This window comes from Notamacropus eugenii, chromosome 1 (assembly GCF_028372415.1).
Source record: "Notamacropus eugenii isolate mMacEug1 chromosome 1, mMacEug1.pri_v2, whole genome shotgun sequence".
NCBI lineage: Eukaryota > Metazoa > Chordata > Mammalia > Diprotodontia > Macropodidae > Notamacropus > Notamacropus eugenii.
The window spans coordinates 708,294,900-708,321,216 of record NC_092872.1 but is presented as its reverse complement, the minus strand read 5'-3'; the positions used below and the strand labels follow the sequence as shown (position 1 = coordinate 708,321,216).

Here is a 26,317-nt window from a genome sequence, read left to right as displayed (position 1 = left end):
TGAGGCTGGGAAGCAGCATTTGAATCTCAGACCCCAAGCACTGGCTGGGTGGATCTGGAGGCGAAGTGGGTGTGAAGAGAATATTCAGAAGTCAAGTCACTGGCTGGGAAAATGCCCAGAAAAGGGAAAAAAAATAAGACTATAGAAGGTTACTTTCTTGGTGAACAGGCATTTCCTCCCTTCCTTTCTGATGAGGAAGAACAATGCTTACCATCAGGGAAAGACACAGAAGTCAAGGCTTCTGTATCCCAGTCCACTCCATGGTCTCAGGCCATGAAAGAGCTCAAAAAGGATTTTGAAAATCAAGTTAGAGAGGTAGAGAAAAAACTGGGAAGAGCAATGAGAGACATGCAAGCAAAGCATGAAAAACAAGTAAACACTCTGCTAAAGGAGACCCAAAAAAATGCTGAAGAAAATAACACCTTGAAAAATAAGCTAACTCAATTGGCAAAAGAAGTTCAAAAAGCCAATGAGGAGAAGAATGCTTTCAAAAGCAGAATTAGCCAAATGGAAAAGGAGGTTCAAAAGCTCATTGAAGAAAATAGTTCTTTCAAAATTAGAATGGAACAGATGGAGGCTAATGACTTTGTGAGAAACCAAGAAATCACAAAACAAAACCAAAAGAATGAAAAAATGGAAGATAATGTGAACTATCTCATTGGAAAAACAACTGACCTGGAAAATAGATCCAGGAGAGACAATTTAAAAATTATGGGACTACCTGAAAGCCATGATCAAAAAAAGAGCCTAGACATCATCTTTCATGAAATTATCAAGGAAAACTGCCCTGAGATTCTAGAACCAGAGGGCAAAATAAGTATTCAAGGAATCCACAGATCACCACCTGAAAGAGATCCAAAAAGAGAAACTCCTAGGAACATTGTGCCCAAATTCCAGAGTTCCCAGGTCAAGGAGAAAATATTGCAAGCAGCTAGAAAGAAACAATTCAAGTATTGTGGAAATACAATCAGGATAACACAAGATCTAGCAGCTTCTACATTAAGGGATCGAAGGGTGTGGAATATGATATTCTAGAAGTCAAAGGAACTAGGACTAAAACCAAGAATCACCTACCCAGCAAAACTGAGTATAATACTTCAGGGGAAAAACTGGTCATTCAATGAAATAGAGGACTTTCAAGCATTCTTGATGAAAAGACCAGAGCTGAAAAGAAAATTTGACTTTCAAACACAAGAATGAAGAGAAGCATGAAAAGGTGAACAGCAAAGAGAAGTCATAAGGGGCTTACAAAAGTTGAACTGTTTACATTCCTACATGGAAAGACAATATTTGTAACTCTTGAAACTTTTCAGTATCTGGGTACTGGGTGGGATTACACACACACACACATGCACACGCACATGCACACACACATAGAGACAGAGTGCACAGAGTGAATAGAAGAGGATGGGATCATATCTCAAAAAAATGAAATCAAGCAGTGAGAGAGAAATATATTGGGAGGAGAAAGGGAGAAATGGAATGGGGCAAATTATCTCTCATAAAAGAGGCAAGCAAAAGACTTATTAGCGGAGGGATAAAGAGGGGAGGTGAGAGAAAAACATGAAGCTTACTCTCATCACATTCAACTAAAGGAAGGAATAAAATGCACACTCATTTTGGTATGAAAACCTATCTTACAATACAGGAAAGTGGGGGATATGGGGATAAGCAGGGTGGGGGGGATGATGGAAGGGAGGGCATGGGGAGGAGGGAGCAATTTGAGGTCGACACTCATGGGGAGGGACAGGATCAAAAGAGAGAATAGAAGTAATGGGGGACAGGATAGGATGGAGGGAAATATAGTTAGTCTTACACAACCGGACTATTATCGAAGTCATTTGGAAAACTACACAGATTTGGCCTATATTGAATTGCTTGCCTTCCAAAGGGAAGGGGTGGGGAGGGAGGGAGGAAAATAAGTTGGAACTCAAAGTTTTAGGAACAACTGTGAAGTACTGTTCTTGCCACTAGGAAATAAGAAATACAGGTAAAGGGGTATAGAAAGTTATTTGGCCCTACAGGACAAAAGAGAAGATGGAGACAAGGGCAGAGAGGGATGACAGAAGAGAGGGCAGATTGGTGATAGGGGCAATTAGAATGCTCGGTGTTTTGGGGTGGGGGGAGGGGACAAAAGGCGGAACCCAAAATTTTGTGAAAATGAATGTTAAAAGTTAAATAAATAAATAAATAAATAAACAAAAAATAAATAAATAAAAGGGAAAAAACCAAAAAACTAAAGTTAATTTGTGAACTTATCTATTGAATCCCCTTAATTCTCATTTTCTAAATCCCCTACTCTTTCATTTCTAGGAGAAATGAGTTGGAATCGTCTCCTACAAAAGACTGAAACAAATAAAAAGAGTAGAAGCCAAGACAGAAGCCAAAGCAGGGTGCTGGTGGGGCAGGCAGAAGCATCACTTTCCTCCCAAAGCACACCAAGTCACCTGCAATATTTTTCCTGTCCTACTCTTCTTCCCCCATGCCTGCCCAATCTTGGCCGTAAAGCCACCAAGGGGCACCAAGGGAATATTGGACAGAGAGGGCACAGCTAAAGAGGATGGGAGAGGAAAGAAAATGAAGAAGGATTGTGAGGGAAATATCCTGTTCCCAGGATGCCTCCTGCCTACACATCTTTTACCATCTCTCTTTGATATCCTGCTCAGTCTAACAGACCCTGAATCCTTCCTACACTTTCTCATCCCATCAGCAGACCTCTCTAGAGGAGTCTAGGGTTGGAGCCAATCAGGTATGTGGCTCTCTCCTGATTCCCTAGCCCAGGGGTGGGGAACCTATGACCTCGAGGCTACATGTGGCCCTCTAGGTCCTCAAGTGCAGTCCTTTCACTGAATCCAAACTTCACAGAACAAATCACCTTAATAAAAGGATTTGTTCTGTAAAACTTGGAATAGTTGTAAAACTAAGTCCACACCCAAGGACCTAGAAGGCTACATGTAGCCTCGAGGCTGCAGTTTCCCCACCCCTGCAGCCTACCCTCTCAGCCTCTGGGGAGCTGCCACCCTTCGTTCTCCTCATGAGATGATGAGGTACTTCAAACAGGAATGGCAGGAGGTCCCTGTATGAGAGCCCCCACTTAAACTGCACTACAGTTGAGGAGAAGGAGGAGGAGTACACTGGTGACTGAGAAGAGGCAACCTGTTGTTCTAGACCTTCCCATGGAAAGGGAGGGTAATCGAGAAAACGGGATGGGAATTTCTCCCAAAGCCTCCAGCTCCTGAGGGTGGGCATCATACTCACTGCTCTGACCTCTACTGGTTTATCAATACTGGCACTCTGACATGTGCTGGCCCATTTCTACAACTGCTACTCCAAAGTCCAATCACCTTAGGTAGGGGATGACGCTTTTTGTTTAGCAATGTGAAAAGATCAATTGATTAAAAAGCGAATATGAAATCCTAACAAAAGGATAAGAAAAATGGATCTGCCACAGGTCCCTATAAGTTTTTCATGAGGGAGCAAGAAGAGGAGACAGAGGATTCTTGCAAAGAGACTGTGTATTATTCTGAATGGTGTGGAACTGTCAGAAGTAGAGAGAAGTCAAATACAGCTACACAAATATAGCTGCTATAAGTTGCAGCAGCTGTGGCCGTGATCTTTTTTACCACTAAAATACTGTAAATCATTATGCCTATTATTAATGACTTCACTTCTAACTTTTCTATTGACTTAATCCTGGGTGTTTGAGAGTTGTGACAGAGAAGTACAAGGAATGACCTACAGGAAAGGTGCTTTCTCTAAGTTTACTAAACGAGTAACAGCAAGAGTGAGTTTTCATATGTAGCTTTAAGAAGCACCTGACACACATCGTCTCATCTGATCCTCACAACAGTCTAGTGAGGTAAGTGCTATTATTAGCCCTATTCTGCAGATGAGAAAATTGAGCCTGAGAAAGGTTGCCAGTCACACAATAACAAACATCTAAGGCAGGACTGAACTCAGATTTTCCTGACTGTAATTCTAATGATCTAGACACTATGTTGCTGAGCTGCCCGGATGAACAGGGATGGGGGCTCTAAGCCTAACTGACCGACAGATAGGTTGACATTTTTAATAATAAGTGAGGTAATAGCCAACATACTCTTAGATGAGCTTAGAATCTGGGATGATATAAGATTAAACATGGGAATAAACAAGTGAACAAAGAGGGATGAACTACAAGGGAGGACAGTGACTGTGTAACCCAGTTACACACAGAAGTCGTCCACTTTACCCTGCTACATGTGAGAGCAACGCTTTCCAAACTTGCCACAGAAGAAGATAAGATTTTAAGCTATTTTTCTTCAGTCAACAATATCACACTTCCCAACAAGCATCTCTAACCTGCTCACAAGATACCTAGAGGGAGTAACCTGGGTGTTCAGCTGCTGAATTAGCTGGTTTATCAGTCCTTTATATTACTCACATTTTCCCTAATTTATAGTGTTTAAAAAAAAGAAAAAAGGAAAAATGGAAATGTATTTATGCCACTTCCAAATATCTATCTAGTGGCCTCATTATTTACATTGAGGTACAATATTACATGTCAAAAAGCACGACATATTCTTCAACTCAACTAACACACTACTGAACATATATTCTAAGAGTATCAAAGACAGAGAACAAGGCATTTGTGCAAAAACGTCTGTAGCAGGACTTTTTTGGTAGCAAAGAACTGGAAGCAGAGTGGGCATCTATCGAGTGAGGAGCATTTGAACAAATTATGGTCTATAAATGTCATGGAATATAACTGACTCATAAGCAGCAATGAATATGAGGAATATAGTCAAACAAAGCAAACAGAACCAAGAAAACAACCTGTACAATGACAGCAATGATAGAAAAGAAAACAATATGTAAAGATATGAGAACGCTGAACTCTTATCAATGTTTGATGTCAGAGACCTGATGGTGAAATAGGTCTCCATCTACACAGCAGAAAGATTATGGGCAATAGGTGCAGAATAGATTTCTATGGAAGAGTGGGCATCATTAAGAAGTGATATAAATATTTTAAAAATAATTTAATAAATATTTATTTAAAAGGGTATGATATTAACTAGTTAAATAACACTGTTTTATTGTTTTAGTATTTGGCTGCTAAATAGTCTACTAATTAGCTCATGTGTAGTTCCAAAAATAATACAGCCAAAAAAATATCAATACTGTTTTTCTCTTTGATTTATTCAGTAAAATTTTTATTTATAAATTCTTTATTATCTAACTGGTTCCACACACTTGCCTTTTGCTCTCTCACTAAAATGCCTGAATTTTGCCCTAGAGGGATTATCATTAGTGGCAGAAAGAGCAGCAAGGTCAAACATAAATGACAGGGAAAAAACCCTCACATATCCCTCTAGTGGTAAAAGAGGAATTTATTTCCTCAATAGCTGCCTATTCAATTCTTTCCCTCTTGATAAGGAAACCTATTTATTCCAATTAGTACCAACACAATTCTATCACCACTTGGTGATTTGAACATCTCTTCTTAAGGAACTGTATTTAGGGCTCTCCTATATCAAATTGAGTAGAATGCTCAGTTAAAAATGATTCAAAGAATTGTTCAAATATCTGAAATATTTAAATATTTCAGTACTATGCACATTTAAATCACAAAACCTCATGATGTTCATCAAAAATAAGTCAATTTGAGGACTGAGTCTTTTTCATTGATTTATTTATTTAAAAAATGGTATTTAAAAATGTCATTAAAAGAACCTTGGGAATAAGGACACAAGCACAACGTTTCATTCAACAAATACCAACACGTTAGACGTGATGAAGGACCCAACCCAGTAAACAGTAGCCATTAAACATATTTAAAACATGATTTCTGGACTAGAAGTGTGTATTTTAGGGTGACATGTACTATACATGTCACATGGATGTTACAGGATCCAAAATGTATGCACACATTCACGTGCGCGTGCGCGCACACACACACACACACACACACACACACACACACACAAAACGAGTTGGGTGATCATAAGTCAGGCTGGGCACGGTACTATGGCTCCAGGTCAGTAGGTAAATTCCAGACAAAGGAGACTCCTATAATTTTCTCCTCTGAACTCAAAAATATAACAAATGAAATCCATCAGACAAACCTAAGATACCAACCCTGCACATACTTGAATCATTTTCAGGGAGAATGATTTGGTTTCCTGTAGTGTTGAGGTTAGCTATAAGCCTGCCCTTCACTCTGATTCACTGATGTGAAGACTCCATGGAAGAGCTGAGTTTGTTTCTATGCAGAACTGCAAAGTTCTAACAAGCTGGGGTTCCTATTCCTTGGCTCTTAGAGAAAAGCCCCACCCAGACTCTTCATGCTAACATTTCAGACACTGCATAGCAAGGCTAACAATAACTTAAGAAACTTCCTTTCTATGGGCTCCCCTTAGTGGTTAAGCCAAAGAATGGGTTAAATCAAGTTTTCAGAACAGAAGAAGGATGAACTCACCTGTTTGTCTCTTTGACAGTAACCATTGTGCTGCCTTGACTGGCAGCTCTGAATTCACACAGAGGATGGAGAGAAGGCACTGATTTATCCAAACCTGCCAATGCCTTCAAAGAAGAGAGGGCTGCCTTTCTCTCCAGCTTCTTTAGCATCCACAACAAGATCTCTTGGCAGAAGGACCTGGCAGGAAGAAGGGTGATGCATGAGCTCATCTCCTTACACTGTGTTGTGAATGAGCTATGTAGCTGAAGGATATGGGCCCTCCTGCTGAGCAGGGCTGCCCTATTCATCAACTTCAGACTGCAGGATCCGAATGGATCCTATGCTATCCAACGGATAACTGACTGCTCTTTGGCTCTGGAGGCAAATCAGTCAGTCAACAAATATTTATCAAGTACTTACCAAGTATTAGGCCCTGATCTAAGAGCTGAGGATGCAAAGAGGTGAAAAAAAAAAACAAAACCAACCAGTCCCTGCTCTCAATCAGTGGGGTGGACAACATGAAATATTAAGGTATATGAAGGTCATCTGTGAGGGGAAGGCATTAGCAGGTGGGGAGACCAGGAGAGTAGTACTGAAGACCCTAACAGGGCAGTAGCCACCAGTTAAACATATTTACCAAGTGATTTGTGATGTAAAATATCTTTTTTAAGGTGGTATGTCACAAAGATAATATATGATCCACAACACACACACCTGAGCTGGGCGATCACCATAAGGTAGGCTGGGCACAACACCAAGGCTCCAGGCCATTAGGTAAGACCTCCTGCAAGATGAGTTTGAGCTGAGTCTTGAAGGAAGCCAGGGATTCGAAGTGGTGGGGAGAAGTGAGAAAGGAGGACATTTCAGGAACATATCACTGCCAGTGCAAGTGACACATATGGGTTCATTTCCACTTGAAGGATCCCCTATATTCTAACACAAATCCTACATATACTACATTCCGGATAAATAGGTTACTCCAAAAGAAAGCAAACATCTCTAATAAAGTCACATGTCTTCTACATGACCAATACATGTGATCAGGAAGGGTCAAGTTGCAAAATTCCCCACTAATAATACAACAAAGATTGAAGACAGCAAGATTACCAAGGAAGAAGTGACTCTTTGACTCAGCTATCCCACCATGAGATGAGACCCCAAAGAAATCCAAAAGAAGAGGAAAAGGACCATTAGGTACAAATATATTTATGGCAGCAAAAAACTATAAAGTAAAAGGGTGTCCTATTGGGGAATGGCTAAACAAATTCTGAGATGTGCATGTAATAAAATGTTATTTTGCCATGAGAAATGATGGAATAGTGTCATGGAAAACCTCTATGAACCTATACAGAGGAAAGTCAGTAGAACTAGAACAATTTATGTAATGCTACAACATTATAGAGAAAATCAGCTCTGGAAGATTCTAGAATTCTGATCAGTGCAATGATAAATGATGAGTCCCAAAGTCAGAAGATGAAACCTCTCATTCACCTCCTGCCAGAAAGCTGATAATCCTAACGCGCAGAAGAAGACAAGCATTTCCCAAATGTAGGAATTTGTTTTGCCAGCCTGTACATGTATGAATTGAGGACTTTTTTTTTATTTGTTCAATGGTGGTAATGAGAGGGGAAGAACAAATCTTTTTTAAAAAAAGAAAGCAAAAATATTTGCAGTTAGAGAAAAAAATTTAAGTGATATTTAAAATAAAAACAGATTAACTGAAAAAAAGAATTAAAAAGCAATTTTAAAAAGGAAAGGAGGAAATATTGGCACAAATCACATTCACTCAGTTATTCAACAAATATTTTATTGATTACCTACTGTGTGCTGGAGTCTACGCTAGTATTAGAGACAATTCAAAGTTTATATGTGAATTGATTCCCTGTTCTCATGGATGCTTAAAGTATAGTATGTAATTCAATATTTGCACATAAGACAATGAGGTTATTTAACAAAGTCCTTTCCTCTCAAAAAAGATGCAATGCCACACAGTCATCATAACCTCCACTTTACAGATGAGGAGTCTTACAGGCCCAAGATCTTGGCTGACACATGTCAAACCCAGGGTCCTGGCCGTAAACAAAGGGAGCTAGGAATAGTCTTCTGGGCACTACCAGTTTACCCACAGAATGCAAATCTACTAACACAATGGGTCAATGGCTACCTCAGGAGTGTCAGAGACCCCAAGCAAGGGATGCTGAGGTTTTTTATAGCAACGAATAAAACAAAGGAAATTGTTGAGCTCCATGGATGTGTCTTATTCTCAATGGCCAGAGAGTAAAAACCCTCTGATCTCAGTCTGATATCACTGTTGCTTGGACCTCCCCTTCTAAGAATCCCTTAGCCACAAATAAGACATGGGATTCGGATCACCAGGCAAAGTCTTCGGAGACGGAAGGAGTCAACCACAGTTTAGGGTAAGGATGACTTTTCCCTAGAATGTGGGTGGTGAGCAAAGTTGCAGGGGTGGAGCAATAAGTCACAGAGAATTATGAGACAGGTGGCCTGGGGCTATCCAAGTAAAACTTATAGCTAAGGAGAATACTAAATCTAGTTTGACTAAACCCTAAAAATAGAATTGGAACTGATTTTCATTTTTATATCAGGTCTCTTCTGTCCAGGTCTGGTTCTCTTTCTCATCCTAGCAGTCAATCTGATGAAGATATGAAGCACCCCCTCGCTCAAAGATCAGACAAAAATCTTAACTTTCTGTTGCCAATCTGATGTTACTCCTGCAAAGCAGGAGCACACCAAGAGTTTCACTAAGACATTCTAGTGCCTTCACCAGCATCCCTGCCTTCCTATGACCTGGCTCCTATCTTCTGGGCTATACCAGAATGTGTAAAGCAAAAGTCCCAAATGGCAATGGTAAGAGGTAGGGTGTGACAGGATGAACATAGAAGTAAGGGTCACTGGGCCTGGGCTCTATGGGAATCAGAAGACTCGGCCTCTAACCCCAGCTCTGCCCATGTCAAGTCCTGAATCTGGTACTTACTTTGCTTAGCTGTAAAATGATGGCTCTACCCACCCTTCCTAACCATTGTGAGGATGAACGGTGATGAGGTAAAGTGTTTTATAAACCATAAAGCATGAAAACAAGCAGAAGCTATTATTGTGAGACCTGAATCAGAAAAACGGAGAGGAAGGGAAGAGAAGCCCAAGTACATATTGCTATACTGTCTGTCAAAATTTCTAAAGGATATTACAAGGTTTTAGCCAACCTCTTGAATCAAGTGTTGCTAAATAAGCTGACAGTAAATGAGCTGATGCCACTTCATCTACAGCAAAAAGGGCATGAGTAAGAAACTCCCTCAATGAACAGCTCTTTAAATGTAAACTCCATCACAGAAGTGTAGACACTTAAAAAGTATTTCCTTCACTATAAATAAGACACTGTCACTGCTATGACCAAATTTGTCTATCAGGTTTTTTCTCCACACAATATGGTTATCAGCCAACCTCTATTTCCTTCTTCCCCTAAGTTTAATTCCCGTATTTCTCGCTGATCAAGCAGTGACATGTTTACATGAGAACATGTAGTCTCCTTCCTATAAGGAATACTATCTCAAAACCCTCACTGCTAGCAAGGCCAAGAATAAAGCAAATACAACTTCCAGTCACCCATGAGCCACCAACATTGCCTCCTTCAAATGGGCAGGAAAAAAAATGTGTTTTCCAATCTATCCTCCACACAGCAGCCAAAGTGGTTTTCCTCCAGCTCAGGTCTGACTGTGCTACCTTCTGCTCAGGGACCCATCACCCCTATTACCTCCAGGATCAAATACAAATTCCTTCTCATGCCCTTCTGCCATCCAGTGACCCCAGCCTCCTGGCTGCTCCTTTCACACAAGCCTCATCTACTGACTCTATGTCTATCTGTCTCCATGATGGGCATGCTCCCCACTCCCCTGTCCTGCTCATGGAGGCCTCCTGGTTTCCTTTGGGACTCAGAATGTAGGAAGTCTGCCCAGGTCCACTCTGTGTCTAGGGCTGTCCCTCTGAGAGGACCTTCCACTTACACTGCTTAGGTCTGGTGCTTATGGGATTGTTTGCACACTGTCTCCCCCATCAGACTGTGCTCCAGGAGGGCTATTTTGTACTCACTCCCCACTCTTGGCACAGCGCCTGGCACAAAGAGCTTGCTAAGGTCGTTGACTGGCTGACTGCTCCAGAACGTACTCTGAACGTCAAGAGAGACAACGTCGGCTACGGACGGTGTACTTATTAGACCCAAACGGGGAATCAATGTAAACTGGTGATGTTTCCCAGGTCGGACAAGACCCTTACCTTAAGGGAGACACATTCTGCCGAGTAAAGCAATAGAGAGAGAAAACAATTCCCAGATATGGAAGAAAGGACTCCAGCAAGGCTGCGACAGGCTCGTTCCCAACCACAAACACCTATGGAGAGAAGAAAGTGAAAGGTATAAATCACATCAGATTGGAATATCAGCCTGATGGGGAAGGATGGAACCCATCTCTGCAGAGGGTGTAACAGGATCTCCCACAACACTAGAGTCCTAGAGCCCAAGACTTTATTCCCAGCAGCCTTTGACTGAGCCTGACATGGATCCCTAGTAGATAGCCTGGTAAACAATAGCAGGGTATGCTGAGTATGAATAAGATACTCTCACAAAGACTACTTTAAAAAAAACTTGAAATGGTGGGTAACATCAGAAACATTTATAAATTCCCTAACTTTTTTCCTCCCTTTTCTACTTTCCATCATAACCTTTACTTCACAAGAGGCTGACATGATCTGGCCAAGACAGCTGCCTGGATAGATCCAGACCACTCTGCTCCCTATATACCTAATCCAGCAAAAAACAATTCAGAGTAAACTGAATAAGTTGCTCAAGAAATTACATTACAAACTATTAAGTAAGGACGACTTCCACCCTAGAACTACACAGAAAAGTCAGACAGAGTCCCGCAGTCATTATGAGAAGGGGCCATCAACAAAACCAGCAACAGCAGGCAAACAAGTCAGTATCCTCCCAGAACAATGCTGGGCCAGAGACATGTAAAGCCTGTGGGCATCTGTGCATGGAGGAAACAAGACTGGAGAAAAAAACCCAGAGAAAACCCAAGGGTGATCAGGGGGACCACGGAAGCACTGGGGGAGACACAAGGGACCAATGAGGCATGGCAGCACCATGACCAGGGTAGCAATGGCACCAGGGTCACAATCCTGAGACACCACAGAGGAGCCTAATGAGCCAGTGTCCTAACCCTGGGGCATGGGGGTTTGCCAGGCCTAGAGGCCTGTGTGGGCTACCCGAGTCTTCTTACCTCACCTCCGAGGTCTTCGGTTGGCCAAAACCGGATGCTCATATGAGAGAAAGGACGTTCCAGAGTCGAACAAGGGTTGAGCTTTATTTCAGGGTCTCGGTTACAAGTGCAGGGGGGTCTTCCTTAGGAGGAAGAGGGGGAGATTTCCTAAGGAGGCTAAGATCTTAAGGGATTGGAAGTAGAAGTACAAGCGGGGAGAGAGGGGGAGGGGAGAGAGGAAAAAAGAGAAGCGGAGCCTACTGTCCTCTTGGCTCCTCACGTGCTAAGAGAGCTTTCAGGCTTCCTCAATCCTACTTAACCTTCAGACGCATAGTTTGCATCTGAATACCGTGCTGTTAGGTAACTAGGTGTGCCCAGATCCGGGACAATCTCGAGGGCGGGGAGATCTCTCTCCCATCACGTTTCTCACGGGAAGAGGCGGAATTACTCGAGATAGCTCGGTTCACCTCGATTCCCTGCCGTTTCCTGGGGGGGTCTCGTGAGAGCTCTAAGATTTAGAAGCTCCCACCTTTACCCGCCCGAGACTGTCCACACGGAATTGAGCTTCCAATCCCAACAGGGGTTAGCATAGGAATCCAGGGTATCCAGGGCAAGATCAAGCAGGACCAAGCACCCCATCCAAAAGGTCTACAGGGGACAGAGATAGACCCTGGCACAAAATCCCTATTCAGCAACTAAGGCTAGAGAGTTAAGCAAGTAGAGAGACCAACTACTAGAAAAAATATAAAAGATTCAAACACACCTAAAAAGACAAATTAGGAGACCACAGCTCCATAACAATTACAGAGATTTAAAGGGGGAAGGGAACATTTTCCACAAGCACTATATGAATCCTAGAAAAAAAATGAAGCAAGAGACAAAAAAATGAAATGAAAGCTCAGGAGAAAAGAATTAGAAAGGAGATAAATAGCTTAGAAGAGATAGTAGTAAAACTTACCTAAGTAACAATCTTACTAAAAATTAGAGAAGACCAAACAGAAATCAATGATTCATAGAGATGGAATTATTGAACAAAATAAAAAGTTTTTTAATTAAAAAAAAGTATGGTATCTGATATCAACAGCAACTACCTAGAAAATAGTTCAAAGAGAGAGATACTTAAGAATCATTGCACTCTCTGAAACCAAGTTTTTTTTTAAAGTGTAGACACTATAGTTCAAGAAATCATAAGTGAAAAGCATGCAGATCTATTACAATCAGAGGGCAAAGTGCAGATAAAAAGAACCTATCAATTACCTTCTAAAAGAAACTCTGACGTAAAACTCCCAGCAATGTCACAATCAAAATCCAAAGTTTCCATGTCAAAGAAAAAGTACTCCCAGTAGACAGGAAGAGGCAGTTCAAGTATCAAGGAAGCAGAGGGAATCATACAAAACCTAAAAGCTTCTATCATAAATGAGAGGAAATACTGGAATACAATTTTGCAAAAGGTAAAAATGTTGGTTTATAACCAAGAAATATCTAACCTGAAAAGCTAAGTATGATCTTATGTATCTTTCAAGCACTTTCAAGGACTTCTGCTAAAAAAGAAAAGAGATGAACATTTAGAAGGGGCATATGTACAATGCAGGGCTAACATTCTAAGGCAAAAGAAGAAACAAGTGTCTCCTATAAACCTTAAGTAAAGTTAAGTAAGAAAATCAGAGGACTGGGGGGTGGTCTGTTCTGAGGGTATGAAGAATATTAAAGAGAAGCAAACATAAAAAGAATACATTTGTGTGCAAAGAAGGAAGAAGGGGGTGGAATATTCTACCTCATAATTGGGGTGTAAAAGAAGAGAGTACAAACATAGAGGAAGAACACACTCTTACCTGACCCTACAGGCAGGCAGGCGGCACAGTAAAAAGAATACTGGTCAGGGATCTCAGCTCAAATCCTTCCTCAGACACTTACTCACTTTGTGACTCTGGGTAAGTGACTTCATCGGCCTGCCTAAGTCTCCTCCTTGGTAAATGGAGGCAGTAATAACAGCACCTCCCTTCCAGGGATGCTGTAAGGATAAAACAAGATACTAACAACAGCTACCATTTAAATAGCATTGGAAGGTTTACGGAGCATTCTACAAATATTATCTCATTTGATCCTCACAACATCCCTGGAAGATAGGTGCTGTTTATTATTCCCATTTTACAGATGAGGACGCTGAGGCAAACAGCAGATACATGTCTTGCCCTGGGTCACACAGGTAGTAAGTGTCTGAAGCAAGATTTGAACTCAGGTCTTCTTGACTCCAAGCCTGATTTTGTATCCATTTGGTTGCTTGATAATACTTGTAAACCACCTTACAAAACTCACAGAATTATTATTAATTCTTATCAATAGGGTTATCAGCATATCCAATGGGACCCAGCATCTCCTAACTGAGAGGTGACAGACTCAAGGTGAAGACACAGATTTTTGGAAAGAGTTAAAGGTACAGATTCATTCTGCTTCATTGTGTGTACTTGGTAGAAGGTTTGCTTTTCTTTCTCTCCCTGGGTTTCAATTAGGGAGAGAGAAGAGTAGAGAAAGGGAGTTAACAGTGACACACACGAAAAAGAGGGGCACTGACACATTTTTTAAATGCGAAAGAAGCCAAGCACAGTGGTGCCAAGTTACCAGGAGGGCTGAAGCTGGCAGATCATGTAGGTGGGCAAGTTGTGGGCAAGCTGATAAGGTGTCCACATTCAATCTCATGTTAACATAGTGGGCCTGAGTGCTGGGGTCCACCAAGCCGCCTGAGAAGGGGCATGCCAGTCCAAGTCAGAATCAGAGCAAGTCAAAGTAGGGCTGGGCCCAGGAGGAGCCCTACATTTCTAGCCTGGATAAGAGAGGGAAACCCAGGCTTTAATATAGAAACAAAGTAAATGAAATGAAATGGACAGAAGGGAACGGAGTTCAGAAGGAAGCACAGACAACGATCGTTTTAAAAGTAAAATGCAGTATTTGTTCATATGTATATTTAAAAGCAAGCAGTATGAAAAAGAGATTCCGTTTCATATACGATCCTATTCATGATCTGCTGTGTAATATATATACGGAAATGCTCTTTTTTTAGAGGTTTAAGTTTAAATTTTTTAAAAAATAATATAAAAAACCCCAAAGTGATATGAATACAGAGAAAATTCACTGATCAAGTTTAATTTTAAAAGCACATGTAGAGAAGATGAAAGCAGGAACAGGTAACGGAAGATGACTATAAAAGCACGGCACAAAAATGCTACAAAGTAAGCACTTTAATGAGTGCTTCTTCATTCATTCGTTCATTGATTCATTCATTCACTCATTCATAAACCAATATGAGGAGAATCTTAGGAACATTAGAGAGCAGAATGAACTGAAGCTAGTAAGGAAAACCAAGGATTAGTGTCACCGACAAGCTTGCCTTTGATTCCTGTCAGAGTGAATTAGGAATGGAAGGGTTAGTGAGGAAGCAATGATCACAAAGAACCAGGCTAATCTCGTTTCCTTTTTTGGCAGGGTTAGGAGACTAGCAGATTGATGAAATGTTGTAGATAGATTTCACACAGATTTTAGTCAACAAAGTCTCTCACACTATTCTCATGGAAGAAACAAGAAGATACGCACTAGACAATATTAAACTGGGTGGATTAGAGCCTGAGTGACCAGACCCAAAGAGCAGCCATTAATGTTTGTTGTTAGAGAGTCTCTAATGGAAGGTCCCAGGGAGCTATTCCTCCCCTTGGACCATATCTTGGATAAAGGTAGAAATGGCAGGCTTCTCCAATTTGCAAATCACACAAAGCTGGGAAGAAAAATTAATAGAGTGGATGGTAGTCAGGATCCAAAAAGGTCTCAACAGCCTAGACTTGTGGTGGGGAACCTGCAGCCTCGAGACTTCATGTGTCCTTGAGGCCACATGTGGCCTTCTAGGTCCTTGGATGTGGCCTTTTTACTGAGTCCAAGTTTTACAGAACAAGTCTTTTTATTTAGGGAATTTGTTCTGTGAAGTTTGGATTTAGTCAAGGGGCTGCACTTGACGACCCAAAGGCCCACATGTGGCCTTGAGGCTGCAGGTTCCCCACCCCTGCTTTAGAACTTTTGAGCCAAATCCAATATGGTGAGATTTAATCAAGTCAGAATGGTACAATGGAAAAAGCACTCAGGTCAAATGATGAGTCAAAATTCCAGCTCTGTCACTTGCTAGTGATGAGATCTTGGGCAAGTCACTTAACCTCTTTGGGCCTCAGTTTCCACATCTGTACAGTAAGGTGGTCTCTAACCCTTCTAACTCAAAAGTTATGTCCTCATCAGAATTAATGTAAAGCCTTAGATTGGGTCTTAAAAAATCAATTGCATAATGTGGGGGAATATACATAGCTAGCAATTAGTTAGAACATTTTCTAGAGGTTTTAATGAGCTCTGTTGAAGAAGTGAGTGAGCACTCTGCTTTGGAGCCTGTATCAAGGCTCCAATCAAGTACTGATAGTCGTCATTACTTGCAGCTGTCAATACTGATAAAAGAGATCCATATTCTGTCTGATATAGCACCTCGTGGAGGGAGAGAAAGTGGTGAGACCATATGTGACAAAGCAGGAACTAGTGGTGCAGCTCTGAAATGGTGCAGTCATTCTGCAAAGCAATTTGGAACTAAGCTCCAGAAGGAACTGACCTGTGCTAACTCTCTGACAATGATTCCACTAGGAGGTCTATAAGAAATCCAAGAAAGGAGGAAAGAACCGATACATACAGAAATGCTTAGAGCAGCTCTTTTGTGGTACCAAAGAACTGGAAACTAGGGCTGCCTGCCCATCAACTGGGGTGTGGAATATTATGGCACACAAAGAAATAACAAAAGAGACAGCTTCAGAGAAACTTGGGAAGATCTGTGTGAAATGATGCAGGGTGGAATGGACAGAACCAGGAAAACAACATTGTAAACAAAGACTTAAGAAGAGGCAGCCAAGGAGTGCAATGGATAGAGGACCAGCCCTGGAGTCTGGAGGATCTGAGTTCAAATCTATTCTCAAACAGTTACTAGCTGTGTGACCGTGGGTAAGTCACTTAACCAGGACTGCCTCAAAAAAGAAAGAAAAAAAGAAAATCTTTAAGAACTATGACCAATACAAAAGCTTCAATTGCCCAAGAATTCTGCAGACAGCCTATGATCAAACATGCTTCCCACTCCCTCCTTATACAGAGACACAGACTCATAGTGCAGAATGTCATATGTTTTTGGACACAGACAATGTTGGATTTGGCTCTGATTGACCAGAATACATATGGATTAAATATACCTGGTTTTGTTTTTCTGACAAACAAAATGTTTTTTCTTTTTTGATAGGGTTCCTCTCCCTCTTCCCCCTCACCCCCAAAAAAGAAAGAAAAAATTCACTGAAGCCTTTTTTGAAGAATGCAGTTAGTTGGAGTAGATTTACATACACTTTCCAGAAAGAATGGCAGAGTTGATAAGACCATCATTCCAGAACCAGAGAGGGGTAGAGGGAGAGAAAGAAGTTATACACATGACAAAACCGGAAGATGATAAATGTTGGAGAAGATGTGGGAGAGTTGGAACACTAATTCATTGTTCATGAAGCTGTGAGCTGATCCAGCGATTCTGGAGAGCAATTTGGAACTATGCCCAAAGGGCTACAAAAATGTGCACACCCTCTGACCCGCAAAATTGCTTCTAGGACTGTATCCCAAAGAGATCATAAAAATGGGAAAAGGTCCACATGTACAAAAATATTTATAGCAGCTCTCTTTGTGGTGGCCAAAAACTGGAAATCAAGGGGATGCCCATCAACTGGGGAATGGCTGAACAAGTTGTGGTATATGAATGTAATGGAATATTATTGTGCTATAAGAAATGATGAACAGGAGGACTTCAGAGATGCCTGGAAGGACTGAGTGAAATGAGCAGAACTAGGAGAACATTGTATACAGTAACAACCACAGTGTATGAGAATTGTTTCTGATAGACTTAGCCCTCCACAGAAATGCAAGGACCTAAAACATTCCCAAAAGATTTTTGAGGCAAAATGTCATCCACATCCAGGGAAAGAACTATGGAAACAGAATACAGAATGAAGCAGTCTATTTTCTCTTGTCTTAGGTTTTGTTTTTTCTCATGGTTTCTCCCATTCATTTTAATTCTTCTATGCAACATGACTAATGTGAAAATGTGGTTAATAAGAACATACCTGGAACCCATATAAGATTGCATGTGGGGAGGAAGGGGAGGAGGGGGAGAAAATTTAAGACTTATGGAAGTGACTGTAGAAAACTGAAAACAAATAAATTAATTAAAAAAGAAAGAAAGAAAATGGTCTTGATGGGGACTGGGGAAGTAGAGTAAAGTCAAGCATGTGTGAAATAATGGAGAACTCAGGCAGTCACCAATCAAGACAGTAGCTCCCAGGGCTGATGTTCCAGAGATGAAAGAGTGAAACTCGCCAGGACATGGCTTCTAGTGTGGGGGATAAAGCTGTTAAGATAGATGGCCAGTGAGAAGGGAGTGATCTTAGGCTGTATCAAAGACTTACAACACTCAAGATTAGGGAGGTTTGAGTCCTCTTGTAATCTGCCCTAGTCAGACTATATTTCAAGTATTAAATTCAGTGCTAGGCATCACATTTTCAGAAAGACAATGATGAACTAAAGAATGTTCAAAGGAAAGTGATTAGGATGAAGAAGGGACATACACTTGAGTACAGTACTATCTATGTAAGAATGTTTCCATTTCTTTCTAGTTCTACCTACTGGAAAGACTTACATAAGTCAATACTTCAACCAATTATATTAATATTTCATGACATATAATAAATACAAATTAGATGGCTGTGATAACAATAACTAAGGCTGAAATTTAAGTAAAGTGCTCAGGAAGATAAAAGTAACTGAATATAGGTAGGAAAAGATTTTATTCTAAGGTTGAACTAAGACAAAATCAGGATCAAATGTAATTATGTCTGTAAAACACACTGTAAAACCTAAAAACACTACATAAGTATCAGTGATTTTTACAGTGATGAAGATAAGAATCGATCCCATTCATAGAAAACTCACAGTTTATAAAATCACTACTGATAAGCTGGAAAGTCTAAGTTCTCTCCAGAGAACACTGCCCCTTTAAGCCAACCCCAATCTTTTTTTAATATACCTTAAGCCTCCAGACTCCACTCTGAGGCTTGATGACTGAAAAGTTGTTTTCCTGTCCTTGAACTAATCTCAGTAAGCCTCGCTAAGTGAAGTGTATTGTATGACAGGTTTCAGAAAGAATATTCAGGCCTAATTATGAGATCACCAATTACATGAGGAAAAGACAAGATTTTCCTGATAACATTTCGGTCCATTGTTTCACTGTAGATGGTATTTTTCCCATGGTAATCCCTGTGGAGCCATCCTTCTTTACCATTACTTTTTGTACCAAAAAAAATCTCCCTGGTGGAGTCATGAGAAAACATTTTCCATTAGGACATTATCTGACCTATATATATGAAGGGGCCAAAGCCCAGACAGGAGACAAATCCTCATCATTTACCTGCATTTATCCACACCACCCCCTTTAATAAAAATTTAATCCAGCACATTTATAATGAATGGACATGTTTATGCCTTTACCAAAGCCCTAGCACAATGTCTTAGCAGGACATAGAAACGACCATGGCACATTGAAGACTATGCCAGCTAAGTACAAGCTCTGGGTGTCACCTGAGAAACAGCACAGATGAGCTGGGAAAAGCTACATAAAATGAGATAAATTTTTTCAGTTATAGTACCTTGCAAAGATCTTCAACTAAGGTGTAAAAGAGTTGCTATCTGAATAAACAGAGTACCCCCAATAAATGAAATTATTGATCCTTGATCTACTGAAATAAGCAGAAATGAACTACAACCCTAGGGATATTGTAGTTTCCTAAATTTTGAAATCCTGGTTAAAAACAATTATAATCCTCAAAAATACAATTTGCTATGACTACTGTCTAGATTCCACTATTAAATTTTTATAGCTTTAGTATCAATGTTTCAGGAAGCATCCTTTAAGTACAGCACATAAGATTCACATGTTTCTCAAAAAAGATGAACAGAATTGAGAATTCATTAAAGAGTAAGAGTTCTACATACCTTTTAAAAATCATCAAAATATGAATAAACATTTCTTCTAAATTAAGGTTACTGGTCAGGTCAAAATATGGGAGGGGAGAAGAAAAAAAGTAAAAAAATAATTTCTATTTACATCAATTCAGTGAAGATTACTGGGTGACTGGATACATATAGAAACAGAAAAGGTTGAAAGGGCAGGTTTAGGAAGGAAGATGAATTCCATTTTGAACACTATAGCACACCAGGTTAGAGATACACATCGGGCAGTTGTTCATGTAAGGTTAGATCTCAAGAGAAAGATTATGGCTAAAGAGATGTGGGAATTATCTCCATATAGATAGCTGAATCCATGAGCTTATCAAGAAAGCAGATAAAGAGAGACCAGCGGGTCAATAAAATATTTAAGTGCCTATTATGTGCCAGGAACTGCGCTAAGGTCTAGGGATACTAAAAGAGAGCAAAAGACAGGCCCTGCCCACAAAGAGTTTACAAACAAACAACTGTGTACCAACAAGCTATATAAAGGATAAATAGGAAATAATAAAAAGAGAGAAAGCAAAAGAATTAAGAGGGATGGGGAAAGACTTCCTGTGGGAGATGAGATTTAGTTGGGACATGAAGGAAGCCAAGGGAGCTGGTAAGTAGAGATGAGGAGGGAAAGCATTCCAGGTGTGGTGGGACAGCCAATAAAAATGCCTGGCCCCAATAGACAGGGTGTCCTGTTCATGGAGCAGCCAAGAGGCCAGTGACACTAGACTGAAGAGTATATGGTGAGGAGTAAGGAGTGAGAATGGAAGGGTAGGAGAGGGGCTAGGTGATGAAGAGCCAAACAGAACACTTTGTATTTTATTCTGCAGGTGTCAAGGAACCAGGGGAGTTTACTGAGTAGTGGGATGATATGATCAGACCCACACTTTGGGAAAATCACTTTTAGTGGCTGAACGAAGGCTGGATTGGAATAGGGAAAGAACTGGGGCAAGCAGACTCACCAGCAAGCAGCCTGCACCAGGGTAGGAGGAATGTCAGAGGAGAAAAGGGGGTGTATTTGAGAAATGTGGCAAAAGTGAAAACAACAGGCCTTGCCAACAGGTTGGATATGGGGGTGAAGAGATAGTGAGGAGTCCAGGATGACATCTAGGTTGTGAACCTCAGGGACTGGGTGGATGGGGTTGTCCTCAACGGTAACAGGGAAGTTAGGAGGAAGTAAAAGGCTTGGGGGAAAGATAATGAGTTTATTTTTGGACAGACTGAGTTTAACATGGATGTCCAGTTTGAGATGTTTGAAGGCAGTTGGACATGCAAGATTGGATGTCAGCAGAGAGACAGGATGAATAGATCTGAGAATCATCAGCTGGCTGACAAAAGGAAAAGGCCAGAAAGTATCCTGGGAGAAACTGTGATGTACAGGACATACTGATCTATCAAAGGTAAGGAGTGGTTAGAATGGTGAGATACCCATTAATATCACAAAAACCTGGGGAGGCAAAATTATTCAAGAGGAAAGGTTAAGCAATGTCTACAATGTTGCAAAGAGGTAAAAAAAAAGATGACATTTGTAAAAAGGCCATCAGATTAAGCAATTCAGAAACCCTGGTTATCTTGTAGAGAGTAGTTTCAGTTAAGGGGAAAGATCACACGCAAAGGTGGAGAAGGGAATAAACCTCAAATAGATACTAAAAATAAAAGGCCATGTAACTCAAGAATTACAAGAGAGCAGAAGGAGGTACCTCATACAATTGTGGTTACTGAGGAGATCTTAAAACATTTAAAGGAGACAGATGACCATAGAAAACAAAATGAGCAATTTTGATTTTAAAATTGAAAAGCTTTTGCACAGAGAGAATCAATTCAGCTAGAATAAAGAGAAGTTTATTCGAGGGGGAAAAAACCTTTAAAGCAAATCTGATATCTGATACCTGAATCAGTAAATAGTCCAATAATATGAAGAGACAGTTTTCAAAAGAAGAAATGAAAGCCAACAATAGCTACATGAAAGGACGCGCTAAACCACTAATAATACAAGAAATGCAAATTAAAGCAACTTGAGATTTGACCCCAGACTTACGGGATTGGCAAAGATGACCAGAAGACAAAAATGATAAATGCTGGAAGAGATATGGGAAAATAGACACACTAATGCACTGTTTGTGGGCCTGGGCATCGGTCTAACCATTTCAGAAACCATTTTGAAATTATATCCCCCAAATCACTAAACTATATATAACCTTTGTCCTAGTAATGCCATTAATAGGAATACAGCCCAAGTTGAAGAAAGAGCCAAAGGTCCCACAAAAATACACACAAACACACACACAAAACACACATATACATATATTTATAGCGATATTTCTGTTACTATTTTGTTTATTTAAATATTTACTTGCTACTTTTTGTAGCAGTCAAAAACTAGAAACAAAGTCAAAATGTGTGAGATGCATATAATGAGAAATACAAGAACTGACCAACATGAAGAGCTGCAGAACCAAGTTCATAAGGCACAGGGCAACAGCAGCAATGCCAAAGAAAAGAGCACTGAAGGATGTCACCACTCTGATCAGGGTAGTGAAGTGATGACTGTGCCTCCCTTCCTTGGAATAAAAGTGGCTCGTAAGAGGTGGGAAGTAAGACACATTTTCAGATCTGACCAGTTACAGGGGAAAGTTCTGCTGAGGGGTAAGGGGAAAGGATCACTGGGAAATAGTTACAACATTATAAAAAGAAAAGTGTCGGTGAACCATTTTAAAAAGGAATGAGGAGCAGGAGAGGAAAAGGAGAAGGGAATTGGAAATACGAGATAATATGAGGAAAGGATAGAGTCAAGGGAAGGTTTTTTAAGGACAGGAGAAGGGAGAACTAGGCATATTTGTTGGAAACAGAGGAATGAGTAGACAGGGAGAACGGAGGATTAGTATGAAATCTCACAGAATACAGTGGATTAACATGCAGAATCAGACTGGTGTTGATGACCCCCATGTCAGAGCTGCCCCATCTGTAGGTTTCCTCATTCCTTTCAGTTTGCAATCTCCTCTTTAAGCCGTAATTCAAACCTACTCCATCACTGCGGACTGACACACCTAGGAGTTCGAACACTGGCAGAAGTCAGAGACGTATGCCGCTGCTTAAAGAAAAGGGTTGTTTTTTTCAGAGATGTATCCTTCAGCAACCTAGTGACTGAACTTATCTCTGTGGAGTATGGTTAAACACAAATAAAAGTAGAAAACAAAGCTAAGAGAGAGGAAACACAAAAACCTGTATTTTTATTTCAAATCTATGAAAAAAGTATTAACACCCAGAAAGAGGTATTGATCTAAGAATCCATTCCATAGCCTTTTACTATGTTAACAATTCATGACTATTTCTTATTGCAATGCTGAATTATAATCTACTGCATCTCCTGAAAGCCATTCCAAAACCTTGTGTTCTCATGTCACTTCCTTAAAAAACGAAATCCTGTCTGAACACAGAAGATGGAGCTAGAAAAGGGTTTTTTTTAAACTTGCTTATTTCTTGGTCCCCTTTAACTGACTGGTGAAGCCTGTGGACTCCCTTCTCATAATAATGTATTTAAATGCACAAAATACATGGGATTAAAAAGGAAAAAATTATACTGAAATATGGTTATCAAATTATTTTTTTTTAAAGTTCACAGACCCCAAGTGAAGAACCCTTGGACTAAAGAAACTAAGTAATGGACAGAATTCAGCAAAACCAGCTTATTAAATTGGAGATCATCTAAAACCGCCTGGCCTGACAATTTATTCACACTCTCTTTTGCCAAAGATGTACAACTTGTCAAGATTTCAACCTCTGAGGCTTCATCTTTGTCTAAGTCACCGTCTTGCTCCAAACACTGAAATTAAGTACATGCTAGGACCTGAATGAACCACTGAGAGATTAAATGAGTCATGTGTTATCTTCAAACACCTAACAATTTGACATCTGATCCCTTGGTTACCAGAATTCTGGTCCTTCTAATAAAGTGCTTACTGAAGCTACTTAAAAACTGGGATGAACAGCTGCACACAAGGAAACAAGGCAAGGTACCCCCAACAGTCCAGGGCTTCAAGGTCAGTTTCCTCCTTCTGGATAGGCCCTTTGCAGCTCGAACACTGGATGTTTTAATTCATTTAGCAAAAACTTGCTTGGATTCGGAAAAGAGTGAAAACATGAAGCTCATGAAATAATTTTAATTTCAAATTCATTCTGATGGCTGAAAAAGAAGAATCCAGTTCACTTAATTCACAATTTGTAGAATTAGTAGCCTAACACACAGGAGATGAGAAGGTAGCAGGGTACTTACATTCTCTCTTCCTTCACCACCATTTAATTTCTACTACCTAACATTTTTAAGGCGCACCAAGCTTCCCAGTACATGGCCTACTAAAATAAGATACATCTCAATTCAGAATGTAGCTCATTTTCTCTTGGTAGAAAACTATGTCCATGAAGAGGTGTTACTGTTATGAAATTCTGAAACTTGGCTTAGTACAGAATGAGAGCTCCAGATACCCTTCTAAATGAAGGGAAAAAAAATCCCAGGAAACTTATACTTGGGCATTCTGCGAATTTGGTGCCAAATACAGATAATATTGGAAGTCAATTAATTTAAGGTGGCTTGCTTCTTCCTTTCCTCTTTTTTTCTGACTATATTAATTTTGCTCTAGTGAAAAATGTTCTATATTTCCAAATAAAACACTGGTGGAATTTCCAGAGTCTCAATTCAATAACATTTGGGTGCCCACTAGCATTAGGTACCTTTTACATTGTCCAATTACCCTACACTGTCCTAACTGTACCATCCTGACCCAGTTCCGGAAATTTTAAATCTCTAAGCAAAATTTGTAGAAAAGTTTCACCCATAACCCATCACATCTCCCACCACAAATCTGTCTTCCATCGTAGCAATCTTTAATTACCCTTACAGAGTGGAAATGGGCCAAAAGGGAAGTAAAGACTGAATGGTTGAAAGAAATCAAAACTTTCATTAATTATTGCTGTAAAGGTGTTAACTGATTCTAATTTGAAGTATGGAAGAGATTACAACTGACACACAGCTCATTATTGCAAAAATCTGATATCAGAGAACTTAATAAATCAAATAACCCAACACGCATTTGACACTACGGAGATTTCCCCATGCCTCTGGCCCATGTTTCCATGCCTGCTCTGCCCAATGATTTCCTATCATACAGACTCTGGGAAAAATGCTTCCCTACTGGTTCATTTCCTGCTGCATTCTTAACAGCTGTCCTTCTTATGCTTCTCAGTTATTTTCTTGCTTCAGCCCAGACCAGCCTGTTAATTTCTAGGTATCAGCAGAGACTCCACAAAAGAAGAATGACGTACAGAAAACAGCAACAAAAAAATTACCTATCTTCATGCCAACAAGTATTTTGGAGGAGAACCTGACACAAACTGACTTTTCAATCCAATGAAGTCTATCTAATTAAGCTATCATTTTCCCCTCAGGAGACTTTTGAGGGATTATCTCAGATATAAGATGGACCTCAGCTACTTTGCAATTATATTCAGCAAAAATGAGCATCATATTATTAATAATAAATCCTGATGAAATAAGATATCCAGGCCAAAAATAACATTACTCCTACTAATATTTAACATTCATATAGCACTTTAAGTTTTGCAAAGTGCTTTACAAACATCTCATTTGACTATTTTTAACAACAATAGGCAGGCATTTTAATCTCTCCTTTAAATATGAAGAGTGAAATAAGTAGCCCCAAAATAACAACAGATATAACCACCACAATAATGTAGATTTAAAAGATCAGGAATAAACAATCATGTTCCCAGAAAACAGATGATGGAACATCTCCGTACTCAAGGTAGAGAGCTGAGGAGGGCAGGAATGTCTAACTAGGACAGAAGAGGCAAGGTCACTCTAGCACTGTTTCTGCTTAATTATTTTCTTTGTTACAAGAGAAAATTCACTATTTCCTTTGGGGAAAGGGGTGGGAGTATTCCCAGAAATAACTGTAACCCGCCAAAAAAAGGCATCATAAAAACTTACTTTTAAAAAATATATTTTAGTTATAAAGATTTGTTGCACAACTTGAATGTGATTTATCAGTTCGGTGTGGGTGGAGGTGGTAAAAGGGTGGGGGAGGGGAAGAAGGGAGTAAAAGGATGACAGATTTTGTTGTTGCTGTAAAGGAATATAGGTCCAACTCTTGCAGCTAAGTCAAGAGAAAGCTTTTCAGGACATGGAAATTCAGTCTACACATGACTTTTCATGTATTACACAAAGCGGGGTTCCAATGTGCTTTAAAGCCCTTACTTATTTATCCATCTTCCTGAGAGAGAACTCTCAAGACCAGAGCCTTCTTGGAGGCCTCTGGGTAACTTCTGCATCTTAACCACTCCCTACTCACTGGACTTGTTAGGAAAGATTTGCACAAATTCCCTAATCCTACCTTGGCAAAGATGAATAAATTCAATACCTCCTAGTTCATCCCCGAAGTACCACGATATTTTATATATATATATAAAATCATTAAATAATTTCTTTTTTTTCTTT

The 26,317-nt window shown here is 40.1% G+C and overlaps 1 protein-coding gene across 5 annotated transcripts in view; it reads right to left on the bottom strand.

Moving 5' to 3' along the window:
* TANGO6 (transport and golgi organization 6 homolog) overlaps positions 1 to 26,317 on the bottom strand; it is a 219,491-nt gene that overhangs the window by 159,330 nt on the left and 33,844 nt on the right. For all 5 annotated transcript variants that reach the window (XR_011972924.1, XM_072636417.1, XM_072636420.1 and 2 more), the window contains exons 8-9: positions 10,727 to 10,839; positions 6,461 to 6,637 (exon numbers count right to left, since the gene is read on the bottom strand). Coding sequence is in view for 4 of the 5 variants with exons in the window: in XM_072636417.1 (XP_072492518.1) it covers positions 6,461 to 6,637; positions 10,727 to 10,839 (290 nt within the window). In the remaining variant the exon portion in view is untranslated. The remainder of the gene's footprint in view (positions 1 to 6,460; positions 6,638 to 10,726; positions 10,840 to 26,317) is intronic.